This window comes from Leptosomus discolor, chromosome 11, assembly GCF_034619465.1.
Source record: "Leptosomus discolor isolate bLepDis1 chromosome 11, bLepDis1.hap2, whole genome shotgun sequence".
Taxonomy (NCBI): domain Eukaryota; kingdom Metazoa; phylum Chordata; class Aves; order Leptosomiformes; family Leptosomidae; genus Leptosomus; species Leptosomus discolor.
In genome coordinates, this window is record NC_141401.1 from 23,156,560 (window position 1) to 23,176,238 (window position 19,679).

The following is a 19,679-nucleotide window of genomic DNA, read 5'->3' on the forward strand; positions in this document are numbered from 1 at the left end:
ATCTTCTTTGAAAAACGTAAAACTGACATGCTCAGGGCCAAGGTGCGGCTGTGGGCTGCACCAGTCACTGCCTTGCCTCTCGCCAGCGTGGACAGCAGAGGCTCACACTGGGCCTCAGCAGCAGAAGGGACAGTCTTAAGGTCACCAAAACATTCCCAGATAGAAAGAGCTTGACAGATGCCTGAGGAAACACAAAAGCAAGGAAGAAACAAAGCAGAGAAAAATAAATACCACAGACCCCAATCTACGAACCTCACCAACCGCCTCTGTGAGGTTACCAGTCGCTGCTGAACGGAGCACGTGCAGACAGCCCAAACGTGCTGCCCTGCAGGACCATCCCACCAATCACACCGTTCCTTTCATCACCAGGCAGCTACCTCCACACCACTCAATGGAGACTCGACAATCGACTAGCTGAAATTACTAACATTTTGTCGCTCTTACCATAAGCATTGCTCAACAAAGATCAAGTGAAAAGATTCCAAAGGCCCACGTACTTGTCCCAGCAGCTGAAGAGTGCCTGTGCAAACCTCCTGCATCCTTCTGCATTAACTTTCAATTGAACGAAGATGTAATGCAAGTGCAGACTAACTCCCACTGCTTCACAGCCAGCCACAGCAACTCCATCCAAGTGTTCTTTATGAAACACGGGTGGGAACCACAAGCTTTTCTCCTTGAAATGTGAAAATGAAGCCGAGTGGTTTCAGAACACTGCGGCACAAGCCCGTGTAAGCTGCCACAAGCACACCCCCGAAAGTCAGTGTCACTTCTTGAGTGCTTGTTTAAGCAGTCAGGCATAGTAAGACCTGAGCAAGACATGACTCTATGAAAGCTTTTTAAAACTGTTACAGCACACTCCATACCCAACTGGCTGGTATTACGTTGCTGCTGCTGAGAGCCGGAGCTTGCTCCCACAAGAAATGCAGGGATGCCATCAGCTGCTAATTTCACTAGTTTTGCTTTGATTACTTCAGTACTGCTTTTACTGACACTGCTGCTTTGAAAGTCCTGAACTCTTTGTAGGGACTAGTCTGCTAGAAGCCTCAGATTACACTTTAACTTAAAGTACCTTTTTTTAAAAAACAAAACCAAACCAAACACCAGACCTTGTACAAGCTCCTTGGTTGTGACAAACCATGGGCCAAAAGGAACAAAGTTGTACTATGCCCACGGCTATATGACCCAGCAAAGCACACTTACGCTTCAAGGTTTCACTAAATTCATCACACCAATGAACACCAACTCGGGATTCAGACCTTTGTTTTTCCTTGTGTCAAAATCACTTTTTCCTTGCCAAATATAATAGCTGTTCCTCTAAACTCTGGCCCTCAGAGATCATTCACTTTTCTGAACCATCTAATAATGCATTGCCTGTAATACTTTTTTGTAAGGGTTGGTCCTTCCCATGTCACTTTATTATCCAAAAAATACACCCTCTTTGTGTTTGGTCCTGAGAGAACCGAGCGCTGTGAAACTGACTTCAGCAGAAGAGTACCCCCCACCTTCCAGAACCAGGACCCTGTTCTTAAGATGTTTCCAGGAACAGTTTTCCAATGGTTCCCATGGTTTTTCCATCACGTTGCTCCAAACAACCGACAGGCACATGTTACAAAGAGCTTAACTGATGAAGTCCCTATGAATATACTGTCACAGCTTTCCTGCAGGAAAATACCTGGAATTATACAACAGTTTTGCTTCGCGTTAGTGGCCCTAAGTCTTTGTAGCAATGTATACTTCACACTTGGACAAAACTTGCATCTCTCTTTATCTTGCTAATTATAAACTACTGTAACTTAGAGAGCTTCTTCCTCTACATTTTTAGAGTGGAAGAAAGAAAGCATGATCTCAGGAAAAAGAAACAGAAAGCCATTTGGAGTTCCCATCTGCAAATCTCTTCATTTTTCTACACAGAGCATAAAGATGGTGAGCATGGATGAAAAGAAAATTCCATGATTAAGGAACTCAAGACAAAATCTGAAAAAAGACATCTGTATCCATGCAGCTACAAACTTCAAACCTGTAAAAAGAGGCTGTGTTACACTGATGATTGAGTTTCTTTCATCTAGCACTATCCATTTTTATCTTCCCACACTATACTGAAAAAAACACTATACTATCAGCTTATAATAAACTGTAATATTCCTCATATCTACAAGAAACATCTCAGATAAAAGTCCAGTCAAATTTGATGTGGGAATCCACAGTATCAGCCACAAAGCAAAACTGATAAAGCTATGTCCATCATGCCAGTTTTCTTATATTCATTGCAAAAGCCTAAACCAAAACACTAAAATATGATAAATTTAAGCTTAAGGGTTTATTTATGGCATTACTTTGGAAATATCTGTTTAATCCACTTCCTGATTCTTTTCTCACTGAGTCATTATGTATTAGGCATCAATCAGCTGACAATAAAAACTTAAGACTCAAGCTCAGCTCAGAGCATCCTGTAACTACACAACGACACATGTATTTTAAAAACATGGAGTCTGCATTGCAGAGAATCTAGGAGCCCAATCATTTAATTTTCCAGGCGTTTGCCAGTCTTACTTTGCAATCAATCAGAAATTATCCAAAAAGAAGTAATGTTTGCATAATTATTACATTGCTTTATTAAGACACTGTATAGCAGATGGGGAAGAACTTTGCCAACATCTGTTTCCAGCTGAGTAGTCAGGGCCGTTACTACTCATTTTTCTATGAAATGACCCAGCATGCTCACTTTTCAACTCCATATTGCACTTAAGGACAAAAAAGCCATAGCTGGATGAAACAACCATATCACCAGTTAATCCAGATATTCCAATAATGGGTTTTAACATGTAAGAGTGTATAACCTCAGAACATACCACTTACCTTTGAATAAGTTGTAATCAACCCCAGTCATGTTTTTTATCTCAATATGATGCAGTAAAAACCTGTCCCATATGAAGTAAACAGCTTTTTCAATATGATTTCCCCCTCTTAGCCACAATTTGTTTTCTCTCTTCCTTTCTCAGCTATTATCTACAGTCTCCTAGCGCAGCTTCGTATTAAAATTGCTCTGTTTCAAATCCCTTATTCTGTAGTTTTCTGGACTTAGGTTTCTTCTAAATAAAACTGAGATCGTATCAGTCTGTGAGAGGCCTTGTCTGATTTAGGTATTTGCTTCAGTTCATTGTAAAATTAAACTACGCCAAATTTGCTTGAGCAGGAAAGTATCTGGAGAAAATCCAGTTCACAAAAAAAGCCCTGGACATTTGTATGCTTTATCTCTATTTTACTGAACAAGTTTTGCTGGATAATTAAAGATGAGAGAAAAAGGCTCCATCATCACCTAGATTTCCTATCATCTGGGCCGAGATGGGAGCAACAGCAAGCAATAGTAAAATATAAAAAGTACTGTTTCAAAATTAAAGGAATAAATCAGTAGCAAAGTATTGGTACTGAATGCAATTTTAGTGCTGCATGGTAACAATGAACTGAACAGATTTTCCTTCCGTCAGGAAGATTCATCTAAATACAAGGAACTTACATAGACATCAAGGACTTCATTTGTTGGACCATCAGCTAAAAATGACTCCCCTGCAGTGCTGGAGATTTCATTTGGGCGTTTATAAGTGAACAGTGTCCCACCACCTTCGTATCTCCCAGGTCGATCAATTGCCCAGTTGCCATTGATGATGGACCGTCCCGATCGACTCCGCAACGCTGTAGAGGATGGGGACAGAAACACAAGGACTTTGGTCAGAGGAAATCACCTTCGCATACTGGTGCCCAGTCGAAACCCCAAAGGCGAGTTACACTGTTAGCTCTCCTCTGATGGCAGGGGACAAAGCTGTGTCGCTGTGGAAAAGAAGAGAGTTACGTTGGTCATACAAAAGCCAAGTTTAGAAAACTTTGTCCAAACACTTGGTATATTTATGCTAAAAGAAAAGAAAGAAAGAAAAATCAAAGATAGCTTGGAAATCTTTTTTAAGTTTCTCATAGGTTGTCATGGGACGGTCTCAGCCAGCCAGCAGCACACACTGAACCCACATGGATGCCAAGGAAGTGGTTTTCCTCCACATCCTTCCCATTGAATTGCCTATTTTGTGATTTAGACAGAACAAAACACAGAGGCAGATACAGAAAACCAGCACATTATACAATGCAGAAGCACCAAGCAATTTAGGGACACGTGAATATCCTGGGCTGCCAAGTTATTCTTCATGAAGCCATCTGGCAACTCCCTCAGTTTCCCTTTCAGAACACAATTGTTTTGCCAGAGCATCTGCAGAGTCCTGATCTGCACCACTATTTGGAATGACAAGCTGTCTGAAAATGCCAGTAGGATCTCTTGCGTGAGGAAAAGTGACTTTGCAAACCAGATACTAGCCAGGGAAGGATAAAATATGGATTCAATATCCACTTGTGCAGTGCATTCCCTTTGTCATCCTGGGCAAGTCACTGATTTCTAGGCGCCTCTGGCCTCCTTGTTCCTACTTTCTTTATCTGCCTGTGACTACAATTTTAAGTCCTTAAGGTCAGAAACTCCTGCCACGCACATATGCATAATTTTATGCAGTATTACAGTTACATATTTTAAAATACAGTAATACCTTGAGGCTGAAACCACATCAGACATTGTTTAAGTGCACAGGAAAGACATGACCCTTTCCCTAAAGGCTCTCCTCAAAGATTTTAAATTTTATTATGAAAGAATTTGCTTTTAAATACAGACTTTAAAACAGACAACAAAATCTACTAATATCCTTGGCTGTGTATTGCTTGGCAATTTACTTTTTAATGCAAATTCAAGGTATGAGCTTTGAACTTACAAAGATCTAAGGTCAAAGACCCAGTTATTCCAGAGACTGTTTCTTTGTCCTGTCACAACAACTGCAATGCTCAGCTGAAATGCTCTCAGCATCATACACAACTATTTATGCTGCTGGGAAAAACTTAAGAAGCCTACGTGCATAGCCTAAATGATGGGAAATTAAATTTATGTCATTAATTCCAAAGTAATACACATTAGAGAAGAAACCTAAGTTGTTCTTATACATTCCAGACATCTGAATAAACTGAATTAATCACCAGAAGGAGGCTTTCTGCTTTTGCTGTTGGCCTCTCAGTGAAGAACATGAGTGTGACTGCATGGTGAGAAACGGTCACAAAGTGTAAAGGCGCATTATTTTAAGATAAAAAAAGACAGAAATAGAGAAGCACACTGCAAATATCGTTGGTTTCTTTATATAGTGATTTTAAGTGCAATACTATTGCCGCATTTCAGAAACAGCGTTAAGCGCCTCATTACTCTTCTCTGAGTACTCCTTTGTTGAAAGAAAACCTTCTGTATTGAGAAAATCCCATAGTTACAGATAAAGATGCAGACAAATATAGACATATGGATTAAAAATCAATTATTCTAATTCAAAACAAAAAAACAAGTCACGAAAAGGTTTGTAAATTCAAAAAGATTACTTTTCACAGGATGTGTGTCTATAGGCCTATCAGCTTCAATCCAACAAGAAGCTGTTGAGAGGAACACTTCAGTAATATTCAAAAAGGGATTGGACTGGTAGATTATTATTTTTTTTTAATTAATAAAAGTAAGTAGCTGCAGAAAAACATCCTGACATTTAAGGTCTGAACTTCATAATATCCTATGTCTATTAGGCTAAGACCTATAACTTGAGCTGATTATTTTATATTTGTCAACTGCATATTCTTACAGTATCTCATGAAACACCTTACTGTTGGTGCCTACAAAACACAGGGAACTGGACAGATCACGCCCTTGATCCACAGAGCAAATTCTGTAATCCTACTCGAAGGCCGAGCTGTTAAAGACAATCCAGCACCGAACAACTCTGAACAGAATATACTGGGTGAAAGGACAGTGCACCGTCAGTGTCCTTGTCTTGTTAAGCTGCAAGGCTCAAAGTCTGTTGCTGCTATGGGAGTGGTTGCTGCTGACTAACTATTTATAATTTACTTAATATTGACGAAATTGTTTATAGAAGATGACTTCATTGTGTCTTTTGATAAATTTTATAAATACTGCTGAAATACCATCATGTACGTACGTCTAATATATCATAATACTAATATATCATCTAACTACTAATGACAGATTTGAATTGCAGTTGTATGGGTTTTACTAGTCATCCCTGCACTAAACCGATAGTCACACTGTCAGAGAGGCTGAGGACTCAGCAACCTGCTTTTTCGAAGTGAGGTTACAAATGACAGGAGAACACATGTGCAATCTGCAAACATAAAATATAAACTGATGTAGACTTTATTAGAAGTATCCCAGTTGGTGCAAGAAAAAATTTTAACAGCATCAAATCTGGTTTTCATTAGAAAGAAAATAAGGTAGTAACTGAACAGAATGGCTATAGTTAAATTAATTTAAAAGATTTTACATTACTGCATTCCGTTCTTTCTACATTATAGAAAACTTTTCTTTCCGTGGTTCTGGACAAAATGTAAGATGTAGGAAAGTTAAGGTTTAAAGCAGTTGGCTACCACCAGCTCTGAACCTACGAGAAAGCAGCCCATATTGCTGGCAGTCTTTACTTTCAAGAAAATACACAGGACTGTCCCTGGACCACTTGGCCCCGTAAAGAGCCTCAACAGGTGAAGTTTCAGACTTTTACTTCTCCCTATGCAAAATACCCATTGGAGTCGAGCGGCTAGACAGAGCTGCACCCACGTAAACTCAGAAGGCTTGGGTCATGGTGGGGAACTTGCCACTTTTTTGGACTTCTGAAGGCAAGCAAAGTTAGTCTGTGTCATTCCCAACAGAGCACTAAAATAGCTGGCATAATCAAGAACCTTGTACATTTGCCTTGCAACTGAAGTGAAAAATTTAAAGAACATTAATGGCTCTGGATCAGGCCCTGTAAAGATGTATTCACACATTTTGAAATTTTATTTTACTTAATGCTACATGTTTATTTTCCCAAGAGCTATCATACATCCACTCGCGTCCCAGGTCTCATTTTCTAACACATTAACAACACGGCCTCTATACCATGAACATTCGTTGAAAAATATTTCATACAACATCAGCCATGAAAATGGCATCACTGTTACTCATATAGTGCTGGAAGGAAAAATTACGGCTCACGTTCTGTTGCATACAGGTTAACTATGAAATCCATTCACACTATTTACAAGCTGTTTACACTGGTTACATTTTAATTCAAACAACTATGGAGTAAACGATTCTGCAAAATTTATTTGAGACTGGTTTTACACTGTTTTTTAATATGGAACACTTCCTTAACTTTATGATCTGAGTATTTTTTCTTATATTACTGCTAAACCAATAAACGAATTATCAAGAGCTCTGAAAAAAAAAAAGAGAGCTGGCTAAGATTAAATTGCTGTTAATAATGAAGCTGTAGAAAGATGGCTGTCTGAGAAACTGAGAGTCCATTAAACCTTCTTCTCAAATCCATCATATGACAGGTCTGAAAGAGGCCTCCCCATAAAAAGGGAAAATGTGCCTCTTCTGTTTTGATCACTCTGCAGCTACCACCTCAACTCTGCCCCCTGAAGAATTTTTATGGTGCTAATATTTTTAGCCAAAGCATGAAAGATTATGAAAAGCTTTGCCGTTAATTCCTCATGAGGAATTCCTCATACAGTCTGTAGCTGATTACATCTATCTTTCATCCTGGGATCAGCTTCTTAACTAAAACCATGTTGTTTACAGTGGCCTTCAGTAATGTTTTGCACTAGAGAGATGGAATAATTCAGGACACAATCTCTGATCAGCACTTCTGCTTGGGCTACAGTTCTGTGGCAAAATCTCAATAGACCATGTATTAAGACTTGTATTTCAAGTATCTGAAGAGTATTAATTAATTTTCTACAGTTCAGCTTACAGCTCTGCTTTTAAAGATGTTTTGCAGCTCCTGTCTCACTGTTTAACAGCCTCCCCTACCACTCACAAAAAAATAGCGGAAGAGAATTTAAATCAAAGGTAGTTGATGCAGTGGTGCAATGGAGTCAAGTTCTGTAAACAGTGAAATGGCATCCACTTTCAAGGTCAGTATTTCCAGTTAGAAGCTGATGCTTGATGGTTTAAAAGAGCAGCTTTCGGACTCCTAATTTAAATTACATCACTGCAATCAGAAAATTAAAAAATCCACCTCTCCACTACTTTAAAGATATTTCCATTACTATCGTTCCCTTTTATTGAGTTTTTCAATCTTGCCAACTTTCTTGATTCTAGCTCACAACATGCTTCAGCTCCCAAATGTCAGCGACTATTTCATACCCTGAGGCGAATGATTAAAAAAAACAAAACCTACAAAAAAGTTCATAATACTCAGAACTAGAAAAAACATACAAAGATATGAACTTGGTATACGTCAAAGCTAGGCTACAAGAAAAAGACCCCAGTATTATTATAATTTTTGTGAAAAACATCATCCAGCCTGTATCAAAACTTTCTATAAAACTTTTAAGTATGTAACAGTAAATTAAGAATCTTACACAGGAACAAATGCACTGCTCCTTACCATTTACTAACCCACTTGTTCCGGCATAACTCAGCCACTCCTCCTTGCCCTTCAGCTACAGCTAATTTAACAACTACAGAAGTTCTGGTGTTCCAGTTATCGCTCAACTTTTTCAAATAGGCGATTTCCTTATCAGAACTACAGCATCTCATTTACAGTATTACCACCAAAAAAACCAACCCACCTTTAAAAAAAATCGGAGTGTGGATACAAATCAAGTAAAACCATTTGCTCCTCTGCTCAGAACTCTCATTCCCACAACAGCAGCTAATACATGTACTATTAGACATAAGGTAACTGCCTGATTAATTTTCTCCTCCTCTGAGATCCCTGTTTCCAGAATTATTGTCTCATCTTTAATGACTCAGGGTCCCACTTGATTAAAACTGACCAGAAAGTCTTTCTAGCCCTTCTCAACTCTGAAAACAAAGTAAATAGCTGGAATTTGGCCACCTTAAGATGATTCACCTGCAATATAATAAATATTAACCTGAACAATAAAACAGCTCACTCTCTATCATGAACTGTAGGTGAGAATAACTGCCTTGATGAAAGGAAAATGTCATGAGTCAGTCACAGTGAAGCAAAGGTGCATCAGTAAAAAAGTATTACATACACAGATCCACTGCAGAGGTTAGAGAAATAACTCTATATGCAAAATCCTAATATTCTTCCAGCAACCAAGTTAAGTTTGAACATTAGTTTTCCAGATATTTCTAAATACCTAAACTAGTAACAAGAGTCATTAGATTTACAGTGGAAAAAGATTTCAAGACTTCCAGAATTTTTCATTTCATAGGAAGTTCACATTATGCAAGAAAAGCCTCTCCTTGTGCGTCCTGGTTTGAGCTAGACCAGAACTAATTCTGTTCAGTGATTTTACTTTTAGCTAAGGCTCTTCTAAGTAACTGCACTTTCTGCAATCAACAGCATGTTTTTTCAGACAGTGACTGCTTCTAGTAATGATAGCGCTTGATGTTTACAGTTAATGCCAAGGAATGGGATGCAAAAAGGCCCCTGCTTATACTCGCTCCCATAGACACCAAGGTCACTGCTGAATGTTGTGTGTCATGCTGAAGTGCTGGAAGTGAGAGGGTCACAAGTACATTAAAAGGTCACACGTGTGGTGAGGAGCCGGGCAGGTGACCCAAAACCTGACCAAGTATTCCATTCCACATACATCACACTTAGCAGAAAGCTGAGGGATCACAAGGGTTAAGCACTCTTCCTTGATGACTGAGGACTCTGTTATTCTGTCTTCCATCCCAATCCATGCATTCCTGAATCCAGCTCCCAAATCCAGCTCCTGCATCCAGTTTCTGTCTGCTGCCCAGTCCAGCCCGGGACTGCCCCAGTGCCAGCCCTGCAGTGTCACATTATTATTACAGACAGCTTGAGTCTCATTATTATTATAATGTAACTCAGCAAAAAAGACAAAAAGGAAGTGCACGATTAAATAGGAACAAATGGCAACTGCCTCTGTAAGATACGTAATTTACAGTGCATTCATGTTAATGGGTCAGGGGTTGCCAACACTGCACATGTGGAATTGCTACATACCATAAGACAGCATTATTTAAAGACACTCCAAAATATGAAGAGAAAAACAGATTCTCTGTTTTATTCAGCTTACTTAAATACTTCTGAATATTGACAGAAAAAAATGACAGAAAAAGATTCAAGTACTTGCAATAAAGGTAATAATTAACTGAACGTAAAATCAATAGCTTAGCATTAAATACTAATAAAAACATTTTAGACATGAAAAGAAAAAAACCCCTGAATTTTATAGATGAGTGTTTAGCATGAATGAATGACTTAAAATCTAATAAGTTGTTTTTGAACATCTACTGTGAAGATGCTAGACAGTTTTCAAATGAAATAATTCTGGGCAGCAGAGTATTTACAAGGAAAACTTACAGTGAAACTTTGGAACAAACCATTAGTTTGGATTTGAATTTGGTGGATGGGTAAGGAAAGCAACAATTTCACAGAACTATGTGAAGGACAGCTATCTGAGCAACTTCTACAACAACAAGCAACACTGTGCAAGGTAAAATAAGAGTTTTCAATTTATTTATCCTCATGTTTTTCAAATGTAGGTTTTGATAGGTCATTTATGTTTTACGTCATTCAGTTTTAGTCTACTCAATGTTAAACACACCTTGTATTATATAGAGTATGTCTGGTCTGGCAGTGCAAATTATAAAATAGATGCTAAAAGCTTTTTATGATCCAGAAAGAATATACATGCACTATTCCCAGCACAAAGTCCTGCCTGTGCTGCAGAAAACTGGGAACATCCTGATCCATATAAGCAGTTTGACATATTTTGTAAACTTATTGCTGAAGGACTCCTCTTTTTCTAACCACTTCATATTTGAAGAGAAACATTTTAGGTGTGGGCCTAGTACCTCCCTATCTGCAGTACATTTTCACCCGAAATCACCCAGGCACAGTACCAGTAATAAAATGAAACCTCTCCAACCTGGCAACAGCACTAATATTCAGAGTAATACAGTATATTTCTTTTCTGTCCTAAGGCCTTTTTGTCTGGGAGAACAGTGTTCTAAGTCCTACTTAATTGCTTTACAAACCGCATAAAGTCTTTAGACAGACAGAATCAGTTATTTTCCATACACTAAAATTATCAAGTGCCTCTCATTTGGTCTTGCCCCAAACAGAGAGAAGCAGAGAGTGGCTCCTCTCTTCTGGGAAGAGGACTGCCTGCATGCTTGCAGCTGAGGTCACTGGGAAACAAAGTGAAGGCTTGTGTTGTTGAAGTTAATTGGAAATGTCTCACTGGGACAGGGAACCTTGACAAACTGCAGATGCACTCAAGATGCAAGTCAAAGATTGATAAAACACAGTAAAAAATTATTCAATAAATTTCCTCAACAGAGGCAGCTAGAAAAGGTGAGTGGATGAGATGGATGAGCTCTCAAGCTACAGTTGTTCTGCAGCTGCCAATTAAACCAAAGCATCTTACAGGCAAAGTGTACCAACTACCTTATTTTTACACCTCAGCACAATTTCTACTTGACATATCGTATTTGGAGCGTATTTTGGTATTTTACTTTAATACGCATTTTCTTAAAAAAAACAAACTCTGTTGCCATTCCAGTTGAATTAAAGTGTAAGACTGTTTTGGCTAAAATAGTTTTCTTTAGAAACAACAATGCCTTCCCAACATCTTTGAAGAAAGTGCCCTGAAACAGCTCCAGTAAATAACATGATTACTTCTGAATAAGCACTATGATGAAAGAAGCAAAAGAAACACATAACTCCTACTATTTCTTTTTCCTGTATGAAAATATATTGGAGCTTTCGGAGACAAATCTAGAATATTCACACACTAGATTATAAGTATCAGTGCAGAGTGGTGCATCTGATACCACCAAACCGTAAAGATGCCCTTTGGTGAAATCTCCTGTGCGATAAGTCAGTCAGTGTCAGGGTAAAAACCATGCCACTCCCCCTGGCAGTGGGGAATGCAACAGTACGAGAGACTCAGAAGTAGGGAGTTTGTGGGAAAAGTCCCACAAATGGACTGCATCAAGCTGGCCAGTAACTCTCAACAGCAATCGCTTACAGCCTCTTGACCAGCTGCCTGATCACAAGCCTAACTCCTAAAACCACTGGCTACTTCTCAATGTGTATAGATTGTAAAAGGCTCTCTCCAAAAGTACCTGAAGACAACTTCAGATGCTTTTTTTTTAAAAAAAAACTACACCAAAACTATTCAGTTTTACAAAACGTAGCTTGCCTTCATGCTGTCTTGGTTTGAAAAAGACAGGTGTCTGTGGAGGAAGGCAGGAGCCTCCCTTGAAATGGAGAGTGCAACCCCCTTCCCTCCAAACTATTATAATTTTGAAATTAACGGGCCTTCAGGCAAAGATATGGGGAATAGGAATAACAGTTCTTTACTAATATATATATATATATAACACAAGGCAGGGAAAAAACAAACAACCCACTGGTTTACACTGACAGAGTCAGGAATACAACCTGACACCCTGTTAGGGTGGCAGTAGCAGTCCGATAAGATGCTGGCTGCAGTCCTCCTGAAGTGATGGGTGTAGTTCTGTGGAAGCAGCAATCAGGTAAAAAAGAGTCTGGTCTTCCTCCGAAGGTCCAGTGGTCGGCAGGTAGCTCTCGTCCTCTGGAACTCAGGTGGGGGAAAAGCTCCTCTGGGAATCCAGTGGAAGAAAGGCGGCTAGCGTGTTCAAAATCTCCGTTTTTATTTGGCATGGACTGCTTGGCTCCTTCCCCCCCCTCCCCGGGCGGAGCATCTCACACTGGGATGGGGAGTCGTGAGGCAGTTCCTTGATGGGCCATTAACAGGAGATAGCCCAGGAGCGAGTTACCGATGAGTCAGGCGATAAGGCATTGTTGTGCCCATTGACAGGAGATAGTCCAGAGGGGGGGAGGCAGGGAGCACCGCCCCACCTGGTCTCAACAGCTCCTGAAGATGGTAATAGAATATATTTTTTTCTTTTGGCACATTTTACACTGTAACCCAGGACATAATCCACCCCTTATTCTATTACCATCTACACCATACCCAACCCAATGCCCCCTTACAGATACATATATACATATATACACAATGAAACCTTACACAGAGTTCTCACTTAAAATTAGGTCTCCTTGTGGTACACAACGGGTTTCCCCATTTTTCTGCATTACCCACCAAGTGTAACCAGGTCCTTGAGCAAAAACAACCCCACGGAGGGGTGTGCCTTTGCCTGATGTGGGATTAATCCAAACAGTCTTTCCTAACATACCTCTCGTGTGTACCACAGGGACTTTATCTCCGTCCACTGTGTGCAAGGGTCCAGACTGGGCGGGACCAGCTCGATTGATGGACCCTCGGGTATTGACCATCCAGGTGGCCTTTGCTAAGTTCAGTTCCCAATTTTTGAAAGTCCCCCCTCCAAGTGCTTTTAGGGTAGTCTTAAGTAGCCCGTTGCACCGTTCCACTTTCCCGGCAGCTGGTGCATGATAAGGGATATGATATATCCATTCGATTCCATGTTCTCTGGCCCAAGTGCTTATGAGGCTGTTCTTGAAATGTGTCCCGTTGTCTGACTCGATTCTCTCAGGGGTGCCATGTCTCCAAAGAACTTGCTTTTCCAGGCCCAAGATGGTGTTCCGGGCAGTAGCATGAGGCACAGGGTAGGTCTCCAGCCACCCAGTGGTTGCTTCCACCATGGTCAGCACGTAGCGCTTGCCTTGACGGGTTTGGGGAAGAGTGATGTAGTCAATTTGCCAGGCTTCCCCATACCTGTACTTCGACCATCGTCCACCGTACCACAGAGGCTTCACCCGCTTGGCCTGCTTGATTGCAGTGCAGGTCTCACAGTCTTGGATAACCTGGGAGATACTGTTCATGGTTAGATCCACCCCTCGGTCCCGTGCCCATTTATAAGTGGCCTCTCTGCCTTGATGGCCTGAGGCATCATGGGCCCATCGAGCTAAGAACAACTCTCCTTTATGTTGCCAATCTAAGTCTATCTGGGACACCTCTATTTTTGCAGCCTGATCTACCTGTTCATTGTTACGATGTTCTTCGTTAGCCCGACTCCTGGGGACATGAGCATCTACATGACGGACCCTCACAGGTAGCTTCTTTACCCGAGTGGCAATATCTTTCCACTCATCAGCAGCCCAAATTGGTTTTCCCCTACGCTGCCAGTTGGCCTTTTTCCACCTTTCCAGCCAGCCCCACAGAGCATTGGCTACCATCCATGAATCAGTATAAAGGTAGAGCTTTGGCCACTTCTCTCTTTCAGCAATGTCCAGGGCCAGTTGAACGGCTTTGAGTTCAGCAAGTTGACTTGATCCACCTTCTCCTTCAGTAGCTTGTGCGACCTGTCGTGTGGGGCTCCATACGGCTGCTTTCCACTTCCGGTTCATCCCTACGATGCGACAGGAACCGTCAGTGAAAAGAGCATATCGTGTTTCCTCTGCTGGTAGTTGGTTGTACGGTGGAGCTTCTTCAGCCCGCATCACTTGTTCCTGCTCCTCTTCGTCAGTGAGGCCAAAGTCTTCACCTTCCGGCCAGTTCGTAATTATCTCCAAAATCCCAGGGCGATTTGGGTTTCCAATACGGGCGCGCTGTGTGATGAGGGCAATCCATTTGCTCCATGTGGCGTCAGTGGCGTGGTGGGTGGAGGGAACCTTTCCTTTAAACATCCACCCCAGCACCGGTAGTCGGGGTGCCAGGAGGAGTTGTGCTTCGGTGCCAATCACTTCCGAGGCAGCTTGGACTCCTTCATAGGCTGCTAGGATTTCCTTCTCTGTGGGAGTGTAGTTGGCCTCAGACCCTCTATAACTTCGACTCCAGAATCCCAGTGGTCGGCCACGAGTCTCTCCAGGCACCTTCTGCCAAAGGCTCCAGGACAAACCATTGTTCCCGGCCGCAGAGTAGAGCACGTTCCTCACCTCTGGTCCCGTCCTGACTGGGCCAAGGGCTAGCGCATGAGCGATCTCCCGCTTGATTTGGGCAAAAGCTTGTTGCTGTTCAGGGCCCCAGTGGAAATTGTTCTTCTTGCGGGTAACCAGGTACAGAGGGCTCACGATCTGGCTGTACTCAGGAATGTGCATTCTCCAAAAACCTATGGCGCCTAGGAAAGCCTGTGTTTCCTTCTTGCTGGTTGGTGGAGACATCGCAGTGATCTTATTGATGACCTCGGTGGGGATCTGACGCCGTCCGTCTTGCCACTTTACCCCCAGGAACTGGATCTCTCGGGCAGGTCCCTTGACTTTGCTCTTCTTGATGGCAAAACCAGCTTCCAGGAGAATCTGGATGATCTTCTCTCCTTTCCCAAATACTTCCTTTGCTGTGTTCCCCCACACAATGATGTCATCGATGTACTGCAGATGTTCCGGAGCTTCACCCTTTTCCAGTGCAGCCTGGATCAGTCCATGGCAGATGGTGGGACTGTGCTTCCACCCCTGGGGCAGTCGGTTCCAGGTGTACTGTACGCCCCTCCAGGTGAAGGCAAACTGAGGCCTACATTCTGCTGCCAGAGGAATGGAGAAAAAAGCATTGGCAATGTCAATAGTGGCATACCACTTTGCTGCCTTGGACTCCAGCTCGTACTGGAGTTCCAGCATGTCCGGCACGGCAGCGCTCAACGGTGGAGTCACTTCATTCAAGCCACGATAGTCCACAGTCAATCTCCATTCTCCGTCAGACTTGCGCACAGGCCAAATGGGGCTGTTGAAGGGTGAGTGGGTCTTGCTGACCACCCCTTGACTCTCCAGCTCGCGGATCATTTTGTGGATGGGGATCACGGCATCTCGATTCGTCCGATACTGCCGGCGGTGCACTGTCGAGGTGGCAATTGGCACTTGTTGCTCTTCCACCTTCAAGAGTCCTACTGCAGATGGGTTTTCTGATAGTCCGGGCAAGGTGTTCAATTGCCTAATGCTCTCTGCCTCCACAGCAGCTATCCCAAATGCCCACCTGAGACCTTTTGGGTCCTTGTAATAGCCATTCCGGAGGAAGTCTATGCCCAGAATACACGGGGCCTCTGGGCCAGTCACAATCGGATGTTTCTGCCACTCCTTCCCAGTAAGGCTCACCTCGGCTTCCAACAGAGTCAATTGCTGCGATCCCCCCGTTACCCCGGCAATGGAAACAGGTTCTGCCCCCACATGTCCCGATGGCATTAGGGTACACTGCGCACCAGTATCAACTAACGCTTTGTATTTTTGTGGCTCTGACGTGCCAGGCCATCGGATCCACACTGTCCAAAATATCCGGTTTTCCCGTGCCTCTCCCTGGCTAGAGGCAGGGCCCCTCTAGCACTGGTTACCATTCCCTTCCTGGACATACATACTAGAGGTTCCTTCAAGGGGATCTGTCAGATCATCCTCCCTTCTGTAATATCTGGCAGCTCGGTCCTGGGAGGTTGAGGCTACCTTCACTTTAGTGTTACTCCCCCGGTTAGTGTTTCCCTCCTTGAGTTGACGCACCCGTGCTGCCAGGACAGAAGTGGGTTTCCCATCCCACCTTCCCATGTCTTCCCCATGGTCGCGCAGGAAGTACCATAGCTCAGCTCGTGGGGTGTACCCTCTCCCTCTAGCTGGGGGACGTTGGGCTCCGACTTTGGGGCCTGTGACTTGTACCGGTGCCAAATGGGAACTGCTCCTCCTCACCTCCTGCTTTATTTCCCTCATCTCCTCTTGTAGGCTCTTAATCACAGCAGAAACGTTAGCCTGCATTGGGCCATTGATCATGCTTTCAAAATTTCTAAGCTTGCTCGTGACAGAACCCACTGTCTCTCGGTCGTTATCTGCATTAATCATTGCAATGAAGGTGGAGTATTCGGATGGCCCTAGAGTTGCCAGATTCCACAACATTTGCCCTGTGCACCTGACTTTGTTAGGGTCATTACCATGCTGTCCATCCCTCCCAAAGAGTACCTCCAATACTGCCACTTCTCTCAGCTGCTGGATCCCTTCCTCAAGGGTCTTCCAGCGCATTCTATGATGGTGCTCCTGCATTCTCTCTCTGTGGACAAACCTCTCTCTCACACTCATTAAAAGCCGCTCCCAGAGGGAAAGGGTCCCTGGCTCCCTTACAAATACCAGATTGACACCTGAGTCCTGAGTCAAGGGTCCCAAATTCCTTGCCTCACTGCCATCCAGTTGCACACCCGTACCCATAAGATCCCAGACCCGAAGTAACCAGGTTGTAAAAGCCTCACGCCCCCGCCGTACGATGTCTTTGTGCAGATTACGGAGACTGTCGTACGTCAGGGACTCGGTGATTATCTCAACCACTGGCTCGCCTGCAGGTTCTGAGGGCCCTCCTTTCTTAACTGAGTGGTCTGATTTCATCTTAGATTTCCTCGTTTCCACAGGGGCGACTGCTGCTGGCTCTGACTGCCCTTGCGTTTCAGCTGGAACCTGGACGGTTGTAACGTCTGTGGGTTCTACTGCTGCACCATTAGACTCTCCCTCTTCAAGGCAGGAGGAGGGATTCCCAGCAGCTGAGAGAATGCACTCCTTCAGCATCTGGCCCATCTCACGTATCTCCTTCACCCAATCCGAGTGGTTCATTTCTGATGTGAGCTGTGAGGCAGGGTCAGATTCTGGAGCAGCATTCCTAGTCAGGGTAGTTATCCAAGCCAATCTCCCCTGATCTCTGAATACTGAATAAAACAGGACTATCAGCAACACCAGCCACTGTATGATATCATTAGCACTTAGGAAAGCTCTGAATCATTCGAAAACTGGTGGAGTAGACCCAAAGAGCTGGGTTAGGGGTTGGGAGAAAGTTTCTCCCGGTGTCATTTCCTCACAGTAGGTACCATTATTAAAGTAACCCCAAAAGCATACATTTAGTGTTTGATAGCTCCGAATCCATGTGCCCGCCTTCCAGAGGAAGTTAATAAGCCATGAATTCCTCACCTTATTAATCCATAAAACAAACTGGATAACAGTCACGGTAGCCTTAGTTATAGGACCCATGTTTAGATAAGGGCCTGCAAATGGGAGAAATACAGCCACCACCACATGCCACACGAATCGGGATAAGCTAGCCCACATGATGCCACTTAACAAGGAATCTATATCCAACGCACAAGAACCGTTATTCCTTTTATCTCTCGATGCCCTCGAGCCCCACGTTGGGCGCCAAAATCTGTCTTGGTTTGAAAAAGACAGGTGTCTGTGGAGGAAGGCAGGAGCCTCCCTTGAAATGGAGAGTGCAACCCCCTTCCCTCCAAACTATTATAATTTTGAAATTAACGGGCCTTCAGGCAAAGATATGGGGAATAGGAATAACAGTTCTTTACTAATATATATATATATATAACACAAGGCAGGGAAAAAACAAACAACCCACTGGTTTACACTGACAGAGTCAGGAATACAACCTGACACCCTGTTAGGGTGGCAGTAGCAGTCCGATAAGATGCTGGCTGCAGTCCTCCTGAAGTGATGGGTGTAGTTCTGTGGAAGCAGCAATCAGGTAAAAAAGAGTCTGGTCTTCCTCCGAAGGTCCAGTGGTCGGCAGGTAGCTCTCGTCCTCTGGAACTCAGGTGGGGGAAAAGCTCCTCTGGGAATCCAGTGGAAGAAAGGCGGCTAGCGTGTTCAAAATCTCCGTTTTTATTTGGCATGGACTGCTTGGCTCCTTCCCCCCCCCTCCCCGGGCGGAGTATCTCACAATGGGATGGGGAGTCGTGAGGCAGTTCCTTGATGGGCCATTAACAGGAGATAGCCCAGGAGCGAGTTACCGATGGGTCAGGCGATAAGGCATTGTTGTGCCCATTGACAGGAGATAGTCCAGAGGGGGGGAGGCAGGGAGCACCGCCCCACCTGGTCTCAACAGCTCCTGAAGATGGTAATAGAATATATTTTTTTCTTTTGGCACATTTTACACTGTAACCCAGGACACATGCCTGTCAGCCTTGCAGTACGGAATACACAATAGATTTTAAGTCCATAAAGAAAGAGCATATTGACCACAATATAGAAATACTGTAAGTCATTGTGTGCAGCTACTAGGCTACTTAAAGTAACTCTGATGCATGAAGAGGAAAAAAAGCCAAATACCTAGAGATTTACTAATCTACAGATTTAAAATAATAAAATACATATTAGTTCAAATGGAATCTCTGAAGTAGCTCCCTTCCAAAAGCACAGATATTTGCTGATTATTAGAACACACCTTAGTTACAGAACATTTAGGAGAAATTTGGCACACTTCTTGTGAACTGAATTATGTATTATTTGCCTCTGACCTTTTGAATTCAAACTCCTATTGAGGCTATGGCAAAGCTCCCACAGGACTCTGAGCATAATTCAAGAAATATTAGTAGGGCTAAGAATCTCGTAATCAGCAAGAATCAAATGATATTTAACAGTCTGATCCTACAAAACCCTTATTCTAGGGCCAACTGAGGATATTAGAAAATGGTCAGCAGTTCACTGACTGGGCCCTAAATTAGTATCGGATTGCACATGCTCAATCTGAAGACAGTATCCCTGCAGGTGGGACACCTTCATCTCTTGCACCGTATGTGGTTTCTTTACTGTCAACCAAGACAGGATAAGGGTACAGATCTTCTATGACAAAAATGGGGCATCTTCTAGCTACGCATAGCTGAGACAATGTGTTGCTGAACTTTCAACATTTTGGAAGTTTAAAGCCATTATTTT

At 42.9% G+C, this 19,679-nt stretch overlaps 1 protein-coding gene across 2 annotated transcripts in view; it reads right to left on the reverse strand.

The window, feature by feature from the left end:
* THSD4 (thrombospondin type 1 domain containing 4) overlaps window positions 1-19,679 on the reverse strand; it is a 292,380-nt gene that overhangs the window by 23,974 nt on the left and 248,727 nt on the right. For both annotated transcript variants that reach the window (XM_086471614.1, XM_086471615.1), the window contains one exon: window positions 3,515-3,690. In XM_086471614.1, coding sequence (XP_086327740.1) covers window positions 3,515-3,690 — 176 coding nt within the window. The remainder of the gene's footprint in view (window positions 1-3,514; window positions 3,691-19,679) is intronic.